Raw genomic sequence first — 16,500 nt, 5'->3', positions numbered from 1 at the left:
GGTTAGGATCAGATCAGCCATGATCTTATTGAATGGCGGAGCAGGCTCGAGGGGCCGATTGGCCTACTCCTGCTCCTATTTCTTATGTTCTTATGTTCTTATACAGTGGTGTTCCCCTGGGGACTGTATTAGGACTACTGCTCCTTATGATATATATTAATGACCTGGACTTGGGAGACAGAGTATAATTTCAAAGTTTGCAGCTGACACAAAACTCGGAAATGTTGTAAACAATGTGGAGGATAGTAACAGACTTTAGGAGGACATAGACAGACTGGTGAAATGGGCAGATGCATGGCAGATGAAATTTAATGCAAAGAATTGTGAAGTGATACATTTTAGTAGGAAGAATGAGGAGAGGCAATATAAACTAAATGGTACAATTAGAAAGGGGGTGCAGGAACAGAGAGACCTGGGGATGTATGTACACAAATCTTTGAAGGTGGCAGGGCAAGTTCAGAAGGGTGTTATAAAAACATATGGGTTCCTGGGCTTTATTAAGAGAGGCATGGAGTTTAAAAGCAAGGAAGTTATGCTAAACCTATTTAAAACACTGGTTAGGCCATAGCTAGAGTATTGTGTTCAATTCTGGGCAGCACACTTTTGGAAGGATGTCAAGGCCTTAGAGAGGGTGCAGAAGAGATTTACTGAATGGTCCCAGGGATGAGGGACTTCAGATATGTGGAGAGATTGGAGAAGCTGGGGTTGTTCTCCTTAGAGCAAAGAAGGTTAAATGGAGGTTTGATAGAGGTGTTCAGAATCATGAACTGTTTTGATAGAGTAAATAAGGAGAAACTATTTCCAGTGGCAGAAGGGTCGGTAACCAGAGGACACAGATTTAAGGTGATCGGCAAAAGAGCCAGAGGAAACATTTCTTTACACGTCAAGTTGTTATGGTCTGGAATGCACTGCCTGAAAGGGTGGTGGAAGCAGATTCAATAGTAACTTTCAAAAGGGAATTGGATAAATACTTGAAGGGAAAAATTTTGCAGGGTTATTGGGAAAGAGCAGGGGAATGGGATTAATTGGATAGCTCTGTCAAAAAGCCAGCACAAGAACAATGGGCCTCCTCCTGTGCTGTGCCTACTATGATACTATGAGGGAAAAATAGGATAAGGGTCGTTTTTGGGCCCGGGTAACGTGATGCGCTATTACGCCACGCCAAATGACCCCTGCGCAGGCAGGACACGAGTTTCAGCCGGCCTGAGTACTAACCTGCAATCAGCATTCCATTCCGGGCCTTGCATGTGGAATCAATGCAATTTGCACTTTCCTCCAGCAGGGGGAGACCAATCTCGTAAAAGGGAAGATGTTTCTTCGAAATCTCTTAAAGGTAGCTGCTACTTGTTATTTGCTGAAAATAACAGTCTAATGTCTGCACGGAGTCTGAACGGAGTTCAGACATCGCACACGTAAAACACAGATGCAGGTCCCATCCCTATGTTTGCACACTGATGATTTATATTAAAACATTGAATAAAGGTTGCGCACCACTAAATCCCACATCCTCCAATCTGCACGCCAGACCGCACCAATCTGCCGATCTGAGTTGGTACCAGGCCTGCGAGAGAGCGTGCACCAAGGTTCTCTGCTGATGCACTAGAGACCTTGGTGCAAGAGGTGGACAGAAGGAGGGACATCCTATATCCGCAAGGGGTGGTGGGGGGAGGGGGCAAGAGGCCCTCCAGACATATATCCAAAAGTGGGAGGCAGCGGGGGACGAAGTCAATGCCAGGCGCACAGTATCATGAACATGGATGCAGTACAGGAAGAAGTTCAATGCTTTGACATGAGTGGTCAAGGTGAGTGAGGTCAACTGTCAAGTGGCGTCTCCTACCAACTGCACCACGCACCACACCCCCATCCCCCACATACCAACAAACTCTTTCCATCAGTACTCAACTCTTCCAACCAGATGCTTCCTCTCATCCTTACACATTACCACTGTTGCAAGCTGCCCACCCACAACTCACAGGCCACAAACACTAGCAGCTATTCAACCATAACAGGCACATCACCTAGACACACGTCCCGCTTTCTTGCAGGAGATGGTGGTGCATATCAGGAGGCGGCAAGTAGCAGTGGCATTTAGCCCCTCGAGCCTGTTCTGCCATTCAATGAGATCATGGTGGACCTGTGACCTAACTCCATATGCCCGTCTTAGCCCCATATCCCTTAATACCCTTGGTTCACAGAAATCTATCAATTTCAGATTTAGAATTAACAATTGAGCTAGCATCAACTACCATTTGCAGAAGTGCGTTCGAAAATTCTCCCACCCTTTGCATGTAGAAGCATTACGTAACTTCACTCCTGTACATCCTGGCTCTAAATGTTAGGCTATGTCCCCTAGTCCTAGTATTCAAGTATAGAAGACCTCCAAAAACAGTTACAAATGTCTCAGCAGCCAGAAGCAATAATCCAGCCACTAACCTGTAAATCCTGCATGGTCCCTTTAAATAGGCACTCTAAGACACGTTCAGATGGTTGGGATTAAGACTGCGTTGATTTGAGCGTTAAGTCCCAAAATTGCGTCTTTCACTTTAAATCAGCGTTGCACACTGATTGAAGCCATTTTCTCCCTACTTTGCATGCTTCCAACATTCATTATCTGCACCTGCGCTAACTCCTATACCAAGATGACAATCGGCGCACGTCATGCTGGAAACATGCGTGCGCATCCAAGACGCCATCTTGGATGTCGGAGAGGCCGTGTAGCGCCAAAACAGCAGGCACTACACAGTCCAATTTAGTGTCCTATGATACTTATATAATTCCTTTTAAATGATGTTACAGTCTCTGCCATTATAGCCACTTGTGGAAAAGCATTCCAAATTCTAATAACCCTGTGTGTGGAAAAGAAAATTCTCATAACTTTCCTCTTTGTTGTTCTAGTGACAATGACGAATCTATTCCTCACTGGTTACCAACCAGTGGAAACAATCTTTCACTATCTACCCTCTCAAAACCATTCATCGTTTTGAAAACCTCTGTTAGATTGCCCTTAACATTCTCTGCTCCAGTAAAAAAAGCCCTGATTAATCGTTGCTTTTCTTCATAACCAATACCTTACACTAGTGAATCTTTGCTGCACCTTTTTCATGGCATTGATATCCTTCCTATAATGGAAGCCCAGAACTGCACACAATACACAATCTGTGACCCAACCAACATCTTGTACAAATTCAACATTACGTCCTTGTTTTTTTATTTAAAGCCCCCAGATATAAGGCCCAGAGTCTGATTGACACTTTTCTACTCACCTTTTCTACCAGCATTTCCACCTTTAAAGAGCTATGTATGTGCACTTCCATTCTGCTAAGAATCATACCATTTAGGGTATATTTCCTTTTGCTGTTTTCTCCCAAAATGTATTAGTTCATATTTTTCTACATTGAGCTGTATCTGGTACCTATTGGCCCATTCTGCTAACCTGATTATGCCCTCCTGCAATGGCAGCCAGATGCAGACCAAAGCACCTTTTATTCTTCCTCAACCTTCAACCTCACTAAGGCCGTTTTGTGATTTAGACTCCAATCCATTGGCAACTGATTTAAACTGCCCAAACTCAATTCAAATCAAACCGTTATAGATGGCAGAATGAGGCTTTCAACCCCTTTGTCATTTAAAGGATCCCTTGTACTTGTGTATTATTGTTTGCATTCCACAAGGTGCAAATTATCACTACTGAGATTGCTTTGATTATTCCCAATCTACATAGAATATGAATTAATAGATAGCTGGCAGTATGCTACATAGCCGATTGAGGGATTCAGATGATATGACATTCCATGAGATCGATGTTCCAGTAATTCAGCAAAATCAGCTAACTGTCCACATGCACCTCTGTCCTGAAATAAACTTCTAATTATTTGTTTCTTATAAATAATTATTTAAATTTAGATAAGCCTGGAAATTACTTCCCACTTAAAGCATTGACATCAAATTCTTCTCTCCTTTATTTTAATGAGGCAATAACTCATTTAAGATAAATGGGTTAATGCCTCCATTGAAATAGTGGACATAGGAATTTGATGCAAGTGTGTTAAGCGATCCTACTGTAACATCACTCACAGTAATTTCCAAGCTGTAATATTCAAAGCCAATGAAACTGATCCACTTCCTCTAAAGAATCATGATGTGGAGATGCCGGTGATGGACTGGGGTTGACAATTGTAAACAATTTTACAACACCAAGTTATAGTCCAGCAATTTTATTTTAAATTCACAAGCTTTCGGAGACTTCCTCCTTCCTCAGGTAAATTGTGAATTTAAAATAAAATTGCTGGACTATAACTTGGTGTTGTAAAATTCTAAAGAATCAATTCAATAATTTCTGAATATTACATTTGTTCACTGCACAAATATTAAGTTTTCTTTACAAAATTTGGTGTTCATTTTTCTATCCTCCGAGCTTGAAATAAATAGCCTAAAATAAATGAGGATCTGTAGAGAGACACAACAGAAATGTATTACACTAAAAGAAAGAAATTGTATTTATATAGCACCTTATCATGCCCTCGGGACATCTCTAAGCACTTGACAACCAATGTAAAAGTGTATTTTAATATTATTTACAAATGACTGTGATGCAGATTTTGTACAGAGGTTGCTGCTGCAGCAACTCCTGAGGTAATGGAAATGAATCCATTAGCTTCAGATTTGTATGGGTAAAGCTTATTCAGTCCTGAGTGTACCATGTCACAAACGACAACAATACCATTCAAGTTCCATGGTTGATAAAAGGTTGGGTCAGCAGTACTAATTTAGTGCTAACTTATTAATAGATAACCATGGCAGTAAACTCATGTTTTACCTCGGCACAGCATGTTGGCCTTCCAAAACACTGTGCCAATGTAGCACTCCCATGTAAAGTCTCATTCACACAAAATACGCTTTTATAAATCTATTCATTTTACAAATGTTTCCCCTGATCTCAGTGGACCCTGTTAGAGCCAATAGGAGAGCTCCATCCTTAATAATATGCTTGCTTCCTTCCCCTCTCCCCAGGAAAGAAAAATAACTTTGTAAATGCACATGCGCCTGTGCTGAGGGTTCATATATCAATAACATGGTATCTTGTGGAATTGCTGTAAGTATGAGTTTGGATCAGTTGTCTTGCTTCTGAGTCAGAGGGGGAGAAATTGGTCCTCACTGCAGTTGGAAAATGGACACAAAAAGTACCAATTTCTGGAGGCAATGCCCTGTGCCACAAGAATGCCTGAAATATGTCCGATCCCATGTTGGCTCATCCAATTTTTCAGGCCTCCCTGGTGACTGTCGAAAACCAGCCCCCTTAGGTCCTTTACATATGTAAATGAGGGCCTTACGCTTGTTTTAGGACCCCTCTGCTAAATTGGGCACGCTGAGTAGAGCAGGCGACAGGCCTCCTCCACTCAGGAATATTCAGTGGCTAAGCAGCCCACCCCCCGCCATTGTCATTTCCTCCCTCCATAGCTGATGGACTCTGCTGGCATGACAAGTGGCCCAAAATTGTTCCCCTTAAAATGGGCGAGCAGCCTCTGGAGGCGCGCCTGACGCCGGCAGCTCTACCAAATTACTCAAATAAGACCCAAGGTCCAATTTCAGGTGATCCAGAGGCCTCCCGGTTGTGGCACACACTATCTGTGCAGCGTTGGTTATGTGTCCGAAAACGAGCTATAACCAATTTCTACCCCAAAAGAATTTGGATCCCAGCCCCAATGCAGGTCTTGAGCACACAATTTAGATTGGTACTTCAGTGCAGTACTGAGGAAGTGCCGCAATATCAGCGATGCCATCTTCCAAGTGAGATATTGAGACTCCTATACCTGCTTGGTGGAATAAAAGATCCCACAGCACTATTCAAAGAAAAGCAAGGTGTTTTCCTAGTGTACTGGCCAACATTCCCTCCATGGCCTTGCCCCTCCCTATCTCTGTAACCTCCTCCAGCCTTACAACACTCCGAGATCTCTGCACTCCTCCAATTCTGGACTCTTGCGCATCCCTGGTTTTCATCGCTCCACCATTGGCAACTGTGCTTTCAGCTGCCCAGGCCCTAAGCTGTGGAATTCCCTCCCTATAACCTCTCCCCTCCTTTAAGACGCTCCTTAAAACCTACCTCTTTGACCAAGCTTTTGGTTACCTGCCCTAATATTTCCTATGGTGCTCGGTGTCAAACATTGTTTGATAATACTCCTGTGAAGCACCCTGGAATGTTTTACTATGTTAAAGCGCTATATAAATGCAAGTTGTTTCTGTTGTTGTTTAACCAAAAACAGAGTAACTGGTCATTCATCTCATTTACTGTTTGTGGGACTTTGCTCTGTGCAAATTGGCTGCCATGTTTGGCTACATCACAACAGTGACTGCACTTCAACAGTAACTCAACAACAGCAATTTGCATTTATATAGTACCTTTAATGCAGAAAAACATTTCAAAGAGCCTCAGAACGACATAAGGAAAAAAATTGGATACTGAGCCAAAGAAGGAAGGATGACCAAAAGCTTGGTCAAAGAGGTAGGTTTTAAGGAGGATCTTAAACAAGGAGAGATGCAGAGGGGATGAGACAGGGAAATCCAGAGCGTGGGGTCTAAGTAGCTGAAGAAATGGCCGCCAATGGTGGGGTCAAGGGAGGAGGGGGTGTAAAAGAGGCTGTAATCAGAGGAACAGAAAGTTCAGAGCTGGACAAGGTTACAGACATAATTTTTAATGGAGAAAAGAAACCAGAGGTTATCTTTGTTCTCTAGGATGATCCTAGAGTGTACGGTGTTTTTTGGCAGAGGAGAGTGAAGCCTGGTAGCTCTTGATGTGGTCCAGCTAGATTTAGCGATGGATGATTAAGCCAGTTGTGTGCTAGATAGGCTCAAGCTTGCACCCCTTGGACTTTAGGCACCATGGATGGGGGCCATACCAGGGGGAACGACCAGGATGGGAGAGAGTAAAAGTTTTAAGAAAGAACTTGTATTTACATAGTGCCTTTCCTGTTCTTGGGACGTCCCAAAGCACTTCACAGCCAATGAATTACTTTTGAAGTGGTCAAAATTGTTATGCAGCAGCCAATTTATGCACAGCAGGGTCCCACAAACAGCAGTGAGATAGATGACCAGGTAATCTGTTTTAGTGGTATTGGTTGAGGGATAAATGTTGGCTAGATAATAGTTTGGGAACTCTTCTGTTCTTTAAATAGTGCCATGGGATCTTTTATGTCCATTTGAGCAGACAGATGGGCCCTCAGTTTGACATCTCATCCAAAAGATGGAACCTCTGAAAGTGCAGAGCCTCACCAGTACTGCACTGAAGTATCAGCTTAGATTATGTGCTCAGGTTTGACTGGGAATGAGGGCATCAAAGGTGAAGGTGAGGGAGAAGTTGAGAAAATCAACAGCAGCAGAGGTAACATGGTGAATGGAGGATCAAGGCTAGGCAGTAAACAGCTTGAAGGAGCAATGGTAAGTGACTTGGGAGACAGTTTTTCCCAGGGATGGACCCAGAAGCAATTGGGATTAGAAGGGAGTAAGAGGATGTGGGTGGTGAGGGATACAAGGAAGTGGTTGGAGATGGCCTTGTCACCCTTTGAGACCACAGGGGTAGAGAGGCCACGGGGTGGAGAGGCCACGGGGTGGAGAGGCCACGGGGTGGAGAGGCCACGGGAGATGATAAGACTGGAATATGGATAGGAGAGTTTATGTGGAGGGAAAGGTTTAGAGGGGACAGAAGAGCGATGAGTTCAAAGAGAGGGCAGGGGTTGCTGAGTTGGAGATTGAAATAACCGTGGATGAAAAGCCAGTCAGTGCAGAAGCTAAGGAATGAAATGAAGGAAGATACCTGAAGGAGTAACTTGGGTTGAAGCTTGGTGAGGCTTTAGACAATGAAGGTTTTAAAGGAGAAGTGTGAAGAGTCGAACAGCATGAAATGCTCAAAGAAGGAGGAGGTGCTAGAGGAGTGGGGCAGAGTCCAAGAAGTGACTTGGTGATAAGTTTCACACCACCACCACAGTTATTTAGATAGGAATGGTAGTGGAAAGTGTTGAGTGCGAAGTTTAAGTCAAAGCCGGGATGTTAATACAATCAAGGTCCTGGATGGTAAGCACCCTTATTCATGAGTGAACGGACATTCTGAGGGAAATGTGGAGAGGCGCGATGATTGTTGATCGACCAGCAGAGTCCAGGGGGCAGTGATGGATGGGGTCAGCAGAACGGGAAGGAGGTTGTGAGGTTAACTCCACTGGGTATAGTTGACAGGAGGGTCAGCAAGAGAAGAGGATTGGGCTGTTGGGGTTACTGCTCATAAGGGAGCAGTGACCGGTGTCTCGATGGTCCTTCAGAGAATGTTGAGAGAGGCACAAGGGGAAGCTGTAGGCTTATTCAAGGGGATTCAAGCCTGGGACAGCAGCAGGATATAAGAAGGCAGAGGAGTAGTGATGGATTCGGATTGGAGGGGGAGGGCAAAATCAAAATACCTGAGAGGGAAGAAATGAAAGATGGCAAGATCTGGTGACAGGCAGAGGAAGGGAGAGGAGAGAAGGGCCCAAGTGGAGCCAAGAAAAAAAGGTGTGAAATGCTTTTGAGCATCCTGCGAGTGTGATAAAGTGGTACATTACAACAGTGACTACACTTTAAAAGTACCGAATTGGCTGTAAGATGTTTTGGGACATCCTGAGGTCCTGAAAGGTGCTATATAATTTTAATTTTTTTATTCGTTCACGGGATGTGGGCGTCGCTGGCAAGGCCAGCATTTATTGCCCATCCCTAATTGCCCTCGAGAAGGTGAAGGGAGTGAATGTTTAGGGTGGTGGATGGGGTGCCAATCAAGCGGGCTGCTTTATCTTGGATGGTGTCGAGCTTCTTGAGTGTTGTTGGAGCTGCACTCATCCAGGCAAGTGGAGAGTATTCCATCACACTCCTGACTTGTGCCTTGTAGATAGTGGAAAGGCTTTGGGGAGTCAGGAGGTGAGTCACTCGCCGCAGAATACCCAGCCTCTGACCTGCTCTCGTAGCCACAGTATTTATATGGCTGGTCCAGTTAAGTTTCTGGTCAATGGTGACCCCCAGGATGTTGATGGTGGGGGATTCGGCGATGGTAATGCCATTGAATGTCAAGGGGAGGTGGTTAGACTCTCTCTTGTTGGAGATGGTCATTGCCTGGCACTTATCTGGTGCGAATGTTACTTGCCACTTATGAGCCCAAGCCTGGATGTTGTCCAGGTCTTGCTGCATGCGGGCTCGGACTGCTTCATTATCTGAGGGGTTGCGAATGGAACTGAACACTGTGCAGTCATCAGCGAACATCCCCATTTCTGACCTTATGATGGAGGGAAGGTCATTGATGAAGCAGCTGAAGATGGTTGGGCCTAGGACACTGCCCTGAGGAACTCCTGCAGCAATGTCCTGGGGCTGAGATGATTGGCCTCCAACAACCACTACCATCTTCCTTTGTGTGACTCCAGCCACTGGAGAGTTTTCCCCCTGTTTCCCATTGACTTCAATTTTACTAGGGCTCCTTGGTGCCACACTCGGTCAAATGCTGCCTTGATGTCAAGGGCAGTCACTCTCACCTCACCTCTGGAATTCAGCTCTTTTGTCCATGTTTGGACCAAGGCTGTAATGAGGTCTGGAGCCGAGTGGTCCTGGCGGAACCCAAACTGAGCGTCGGTGAGCAGGTTATTGGTGAGTAAGTGCCGCTTGATAGCACTGTCGACGACACCTTCCATCACTTAGCTGATGATTGAGAGTGGACTGATGGGGCGGTCATTGGCCGGATTGGATTTGTCCTGCTTTTTGTGGACAGGACATACCTGGGCAATTTTCCACATTGTCGGGTAGATGCCAGTGTTGTAGCTGTACTGGAACAGCTTGGCTAGAGGCGCAGCTAGTTCTGGAGCACAAGTCTTCAGCACTACAGCTGGGATGTTGTCGGGGCCCATAGCCTTTGCTGTATCCAGTGCACTCAGCCGTTTCTTGATATCACGTGGAGTGAATCGAATTGGCCGTAGACTGGCTTCCGTGATGGTGGGGATATCGGGAGGAGGCTGAGATGGATCATCCACTCTGCACTTCTGGCTGAAGATGGTTGCAAACGCTTCAGCCTTGTCTTTTGCACTCACGTGCTGGACTCTGCCATCATTGAGGATGGGGATGTTTGCAGAGCCTCCTCCTCCTGTTAGTTGTTTAATTGTCCACCACCATTCACGACTGGATGTGGCAGGACTGCAGAGCTTTGATCTGATCCGTTGGTTGTGGAATCGCTTAGCTCTGTCTATAGCATGTTGCTTCCGCTGTTTAGCATGCATGTAGTCCTGAGTTGTAGCTTCACCAGGTTGGCACCTCATTTTTAGGTACGCCTGGTGCTGCTCCTGGCGTGCTCTTCTACACTCCTCATTGAACCAGGGTTGATCCCCTGGCTTGTTGGTAATGGTAGAGTGAGGAATATGCCGGGCCATGAGGTTACAGATTGTGCTGGAATACAATTCTGCTGCTGCTGATGGCCAACAGCGCCTCATGGATGCCCAGTTTTGAGCTGCTAGATCCATTCTGAATCTATCCCATTTAGCACAGTGGTAGTGCCACACAACACGTTGGATGGTGTCCTCAGTGCGAAGACGGGACTTCATCTCCACGAGGATTGTGCGATGGTCACTCCTACCAATACTGTCATGGACAGATGCATTTGCGACAGGTAGATTGGTGAGGACGAGGTCAAGTAAGTTTTTCCCTCGTGTTGGTTCGCTCACCACCTGCCACAGGCCCAGTCTAGCAGCTATGTCCTTCAGGACTCGGCCAGCTCGGTCAGTAGTGGTGGTGCTACCGAGCCACTCTTGGTGATGGACATTGAATTCCCCCACCCAGAGTACATTTTGTGCCCTTGCTACCCTCAGTGCTTCCTCCAAGTGGTGCTCAACATGGAGGAGGACTGATTCATCAGCTGAGGGAGGACGGTAGGTGGTAATCAGCAGGAAGTTTCCTTGCCCATGTTTGACCTGATGCCATGAGATTTCATGGGGTCCAGAGTCAATGTTGAGGACTCCCAGGGCCACTCCCTCCTGACTGTATATCACTGTACCGCCACCTCTGGTGGGTCTGTCCTGCCGGTGGGACAGGACATACCCAGGGATGGTGATGGAAGAGTCTGGGACGTTGGCTGAAAGATATGATTCTGTGAGAATGGCTATGTCAGGCTGTTGCTTGACTAGTCTGTGGGACAGCTCTCCCAATTTTGGCACAAGTCCCCAGATGTTAGTAAGGAGGACCTTGCAGGGTCGACTGGGCTTGGTGTTTTGCCGTTGTCGTGTCCGGTGCCTGGTGGTCCGATGCCGGGTGGTCCGTCCAGTTTTATTCTTATTATGACTTTTCGTAGCGAGATTTTACAACTGAGTGGCTTGCTAGGCCATTTCAGAGGGCAATTAAGAATCAACCACATTGCTGTGGGTCTGGAGTCACATATCGGCCAGACCGGGTAAGGACGGCAGGTTTCCTTCCCTAAAGGACATTAGTGAACCAGATGGGTTTTTACGACAATCCGGTAGTTTCATGGCCATCATTACTGATACTAGTATTTTAATTCCAGATTTTTATTTAATTAATTGAATTTAATTAATTAATTGAATTTAAATTCGCCAGCTGCCGTGGTGGGATTTGAACTCATGACAATGCAAGTTCTTTCTTTTAGGGTAATATGTTTCTGTTGTGCCTCTCTCATGTATTTTAATTGTTTTTAAAGCTTTGAGGGAAGGAAAAAGACCTTCAGATTTAGTAAAGAAAACTCAATATATGCTATAAACAAATATGAATTATTTTTAGGTGCTCTGCTCAGTGTGCCTGAGACAGAGATAACTCAAACCTTCAGAACATGCTGCCCCAGCCTCACTGATTTTACTTTCATTGAATGAGGTTTCAAACAACATTTTACATGCTAATTTTGAGACTGCTAAATAATTATTTTACTGAAATTGAACAGGATGCACAATTTTGATTACTTCCAATTTGCACTACGTGGCTGGCAGTCTGGTGCATAATGCATTGGTGTACTAACGTTCTGAGTCATGGAAAACACATACTTATGCCATGATTCCTCATACAGCCACTTCATAATTTCAGTGGAAGAGTCAGGGAGCAAGTGCAGAAAAGGGATTGGGTACTCAGCCACAGGGAAGAGAGCAAATTGCACTGAGTCATCCAGGGTAATTTATGCACCTCATAAAGGTCAGATACATAGCCATGGCAAAGGGCAAGGTGACATGTTTCTGTTTCTGTTGTGCCTCTCTCGTGTACTTTAATTGTTTTTAAAGCTTTGAGGGAAGGAAAAAGAAGGAAAAGGTGATCTGTTGGCTCTCTTGGATAGAGGATGCTGTTTCATGCGCTATATAAATGCAAGTTGTTGTTGTTGCTATCGTATTGGAAGGCCTAAAAGAAAGCAGTGAATAACTAGAAAAGAAAGAGAGCAGTTACCAGAATAACTATGTCATTAAAATTCCTGCATCAAATTCACAGAATCTCTGAATCTCTGCCCCTTATGTAGTTGAAGCTCTAACCTAACCCTTATGTGTTATCTGTTCAGTATTTTGTGTTTACTGGGGTGCTAGCGATGGTGACTTGTGCAGTGTTTCTCCGTCTGAATTCCATCTTGAAACTTGCTGTGCTGCTGATAATGATAGCAGTTTACTCACTGCTGACTGAAACCATCTACAGCTCGCTCTTTGTTAGATACGACAACTTCCATCACAATGGAGAGTAAGTGTTTAATATTCTATCTCACTCAGTACTAATTACATTACTTAATTTGTGGCAGCATGGTAGTATTTAGCTTTAGCACACTAATGCTCAGTGCACAGGATCAGGAATGGACATGGATGAAGTCCCACTCCCCTCAGTTCATAGCCTGAGCCTTAATGCATGGCAAAGGCCTAAGCAAAAACTAAAGAATGCCCTAGCAGGATGAAGGGAAATTTGGAGGAGACAGTCATATGTGAGCAGTCTCTGGTACCTCCTAGCACCCAGCGGCCGGAGACTCAGGCGGCAGCCTGGGAGCGGACTGAATATCCTCCCCCTCGGTTACACAGGTATCAGGCTAGGTGAGTGAAGAAGAAGGGGATAAAATTATGGAAAAAGTGAGAGTCTTACCTAAAAAATACTACATTAATAAAAAAGAAAGTTTAAAGAAAAAAGACCAACTGTGGTATTCCAGCTCCACCTGAGATGAGGTAACTCATTTCATAACAGAAATCAAATCTGGGGCCTTCAAGGCTTGTGTGGTTCAGTACCGCAGCCCAAAGTGTATTTACCACTGAGCCATCAGGAGAGCCCAGAAGAAACATTCATGTTTTTTTTAAAAGATTTAAAATTTGCCTTATCTGTTGCAAAAGTTTCTGCATGAAGCAAGAAGTTCTGTGGCTAAAGAATCAGTTTCAGGGACCCTGCAATAGTTTAAATGACATACAAGATGAAGCAATTGCTTTCTAATTCTACATGCTTCTATAGAATAACTGTTGATAACAATTAGTCCTGAATAACAGCAATAAAAGACTAAGGGATTGATTTTCAATTGCCGGCTGCGCGTTTCTGACCTGAAAATGAACCGCTGGCAGTTAAATTGATGGGGGGGTGGCGGTGGTGACGGTGACCGATTGAAACTCAAGGCCTGCTCGATGCAATTGTCTGGCAATCTTATAAATGGTTGAGCAGGCCGCCTGCCCGCCTGTTTTCAGAGGGAGGCCGCTTAAGTATACAAATCGAGGTTCTATGGTGGTTCTGGGATCTTGTTTGCAATTTTCAGGTACAAATGGGCAGAATGTGTGGACAAACCCAAAAATGGTTCAGGCCTCCTGATATCGTCTTCGGACAGGTGGTGTTGGCGGAATTCAAAAATCATCCCCCAAGATTTTTTGCATGATAATGGAGTAGCAGCTTGGAAATGAGAATAGGTTCTAAAGAAGTAGAGGACGAAATTCCTCGTGTCACGATCCTGCTAGTTATGCTTCCTGGTCTGGACCCCACCGGTGGGACCCACATCAGCCCATGTAGAGGCCCGTATGCTACACCTTAATGGACGTACCGGCCTCCACAGATATGCCAGGTCTTGACTGAACCACTGGAGCATGAACTCCGGGCATAGTGAGCCGCTTCCCCTGAGTCCTCCCTCCTGAGGGCATTTGCCTTCTAAGGGGCAGGTGGAGGTTCTGACCTTTACATGGCAAGCTACTGAATCTTCACAGTTTTCCAGTGGGTCCTGCCAAACTCTCACTGGAATTATAGCAGGAGACTGGAGGAACCTTCTCAGACTCTATTCTTAAGGATTTGTCTTTGCCAATTTCTTTTGCTGTAATCTACATTTACATTGTTAATTTATTTAGCCAAAATGTGTAAGGTCTAACCATGGCTACAAAGTCAGTAATTGTAACTCCAAGATCTCTGCAGCGTGTTGTTTATAATATTAATTATTGTTCCAATTTGATCCTTGTAGCAGAGACTTCCTAGGCACAAAGGAGACCTCCCTGCTGCTCATGGCAATGTTTCTTTTGGCTGTGTTTTATCATGGACAACAGGTAATGACAAGCTCTAAAGGCTCATTAACTGTGAAATTACAATGAATTCATTTATAAATAAATAATCAGCAAAAGAATTGTGTAATGAACTTAATAATTTATTGTATTCCCTATCTATATTTTCTTCATTATAGTTTACCCAACCACTAACACATTTCTTCCATGAACTGGAAAGACTGTAATTTCCACAATGTTAGTGCTTCTTTGTAATCAGGCCAAAGGTGACCTCTGTGGGTAGGGGGGAGGCACAGGCCCCTGGGTCCCACCACCAGCCTCAAAGCAGAGCAGTCTGCTGTCGCATATAGTCCCGATCGTCTTATCCCATTCCATCCGATTTTAAGTGAATCTAAAATGGATATGGGTGGGAAATTGATCTGGGAGTGCGGAAGTGATGGCATTCATGAGGGGGCAAAATCGGGCCAAAGAAAATTGGCCACACTATTTTTTACATTAATCTCAGAGAACATAGGGCCAACTTTTTAAAGATAATCAATCCCTCTGAGTTCAATCATTTTGGGTTTTTTCCACTTTGGACTTTCAGTAGGTCTCTCGGCAGGCGTAGGTCCTGGTGGGCCAATCGGATGAGCTGGGTGGAATTCCCAGGATGGCCAGGGAATGCGTCCAAAGTTGCTCTGCGATATTACAGGGACAGGTTTAAAAAGCACATGTCCGTTACCCCCCACCTTCATTCAATTTTTCACTTGACATCAATGGGGTGGTAACCCAATGAATCGGGGTGCTGCCCCAAATTGTGTCCTCTGCTGCAATTGTACGCCAGTTCTACCTCCCCCTGGATCATGGCATTTTCAGGCTAACATTGATAACATGAGAAACACATTAAAAATTACAACATTCTGAAAAGAAAATCGCTAAACTCACCCATTAAATTGGTTATGTGATATTAGAAATTCTTGCAAATTGTTTTCTCCTCATTAGCATTCCCCTCTGACTAAAACCTGGGACTTAAGTTGGAAATTTCACCTGCACCTCTGGGAATTTCCAGTTGCTGTTGACAAATTCTGATAGATAGATAGATATATAGATATATATATGTGTATGTATGTATATATGTATATACAATGTATCATGAGAGTTCACATTTTCACCCTCATCCTGTGGAATTATAATACCTAGAGTGTGCCTGGGGACATGCTGTGTGTGTACAAGAAATATGCTTCTTGGGAGTTGCAATCTTCAATTTGCAATTAGAACTACAAGACCCAGAGTGTGGTGTACAAACCAAGCCTATTATGACCCATGTAGAACATTGCTTTGGACAATATAAAAAGACATAAAAAGGAACAAGATGGCATTATGCTCACTTTGCATGTTGTCATGGGGTTGTTGGACAGATTTTGTAAAAAGCAAAATATATAAATTGAGTTTGACAAAGAATGAGAGAAATCTTGAATTTTTCAATAAAACCTACATGCAAAAAACTTACAATTTTTAAAAATAGCTGGAATACACTGCAAGACTGGACTTCCTTTGGCGTGTACAGGCAAAAGAGGAAGTTAATGAAATGAAGGAGCTACGAGAACATAATGAAAATATGCTTCGGAATATTCTACCAAGTCATGTTGCACGCCATTTCTTGGAAAAGGATCGAGACAATGATGTAAGTTCATTAAATGACACTAAATTTAAAACTAATTGAATCTATAGCCAGGGTTTTCCACTTCTGCATTCACCAGCTTATGATTTTCTGCTCATTCACTTTAATGAATGCAAAAAACATTGATTATAAATGTGCCAACCAGCCACCACACTTAGCAATCATGAACTCTTCCATACAGCAAATGTGAGAATCCTTTATAATTTCAATATCATCAATATCAACACGGCATTAACCACCTACGGTAAACTTTGTAGGGGCAATTTTAACTCCCTCCATCCAACAGAATCCAGGCAATAGTAGAGTTAAAATCATAGCGGTGGACTTACTGCCTTGCTTCTAATCTGCCGCCATATTCCTTCGGGT

General features: G+C 44.2%; 1 protein-coding gene across 2 annotated transcripts in view; it reads left to right on the top strand.

The window, feature by feature from the left end:
- adcy8 (adenylate cyclase 8 (brain)) overlaps window positions 1-16,500 on the top strand; it is a 100,433-nt gene that overhangs the window by 72,609 nt on the left and 11,324 nt on the right. For both annotated transcript variants that reach the window (XM_067979755.1, XM_067979756.1), the window contains exons 12-14: window positions 12,536-12,708; window positions 14,438-14,519; window positions 15,979-16,137. In XM_067979755.1, coding sequence (XP_067835856.1) covers window positions 12,536-12,708; window positions 14,438-14,519; window positions 15,979-16,137 — 414 coding nt within the window. The remainder of the gene's footprint in view (window positions 1-12,535; window positions 12,709-14,437; window positions 14,520-15,978; window positions 16,138-16,500) is intronic.

Source organism: Heptranchias perlo, chromosome 3, assembly GCF_035084215.1.
Source record: "Heptranchias perlo isolate sHepPer1 chromosome 3, sHepPer1.hap1, whole genome shotgun sequence".
Taxonomy (NCBI): domain Eukaryota; kingdom Metazoa; phylum Chordata; class Chondrichthyes; order Hexanchiformes; family Hexanchidae; genus Heptranchias; species Heptranchias perlo.
The sequence above is the reverse complement of the archived record's forward strand: the minus strand, read 5'-3'. Positions and strand labels throughout refer to the sequence as shown.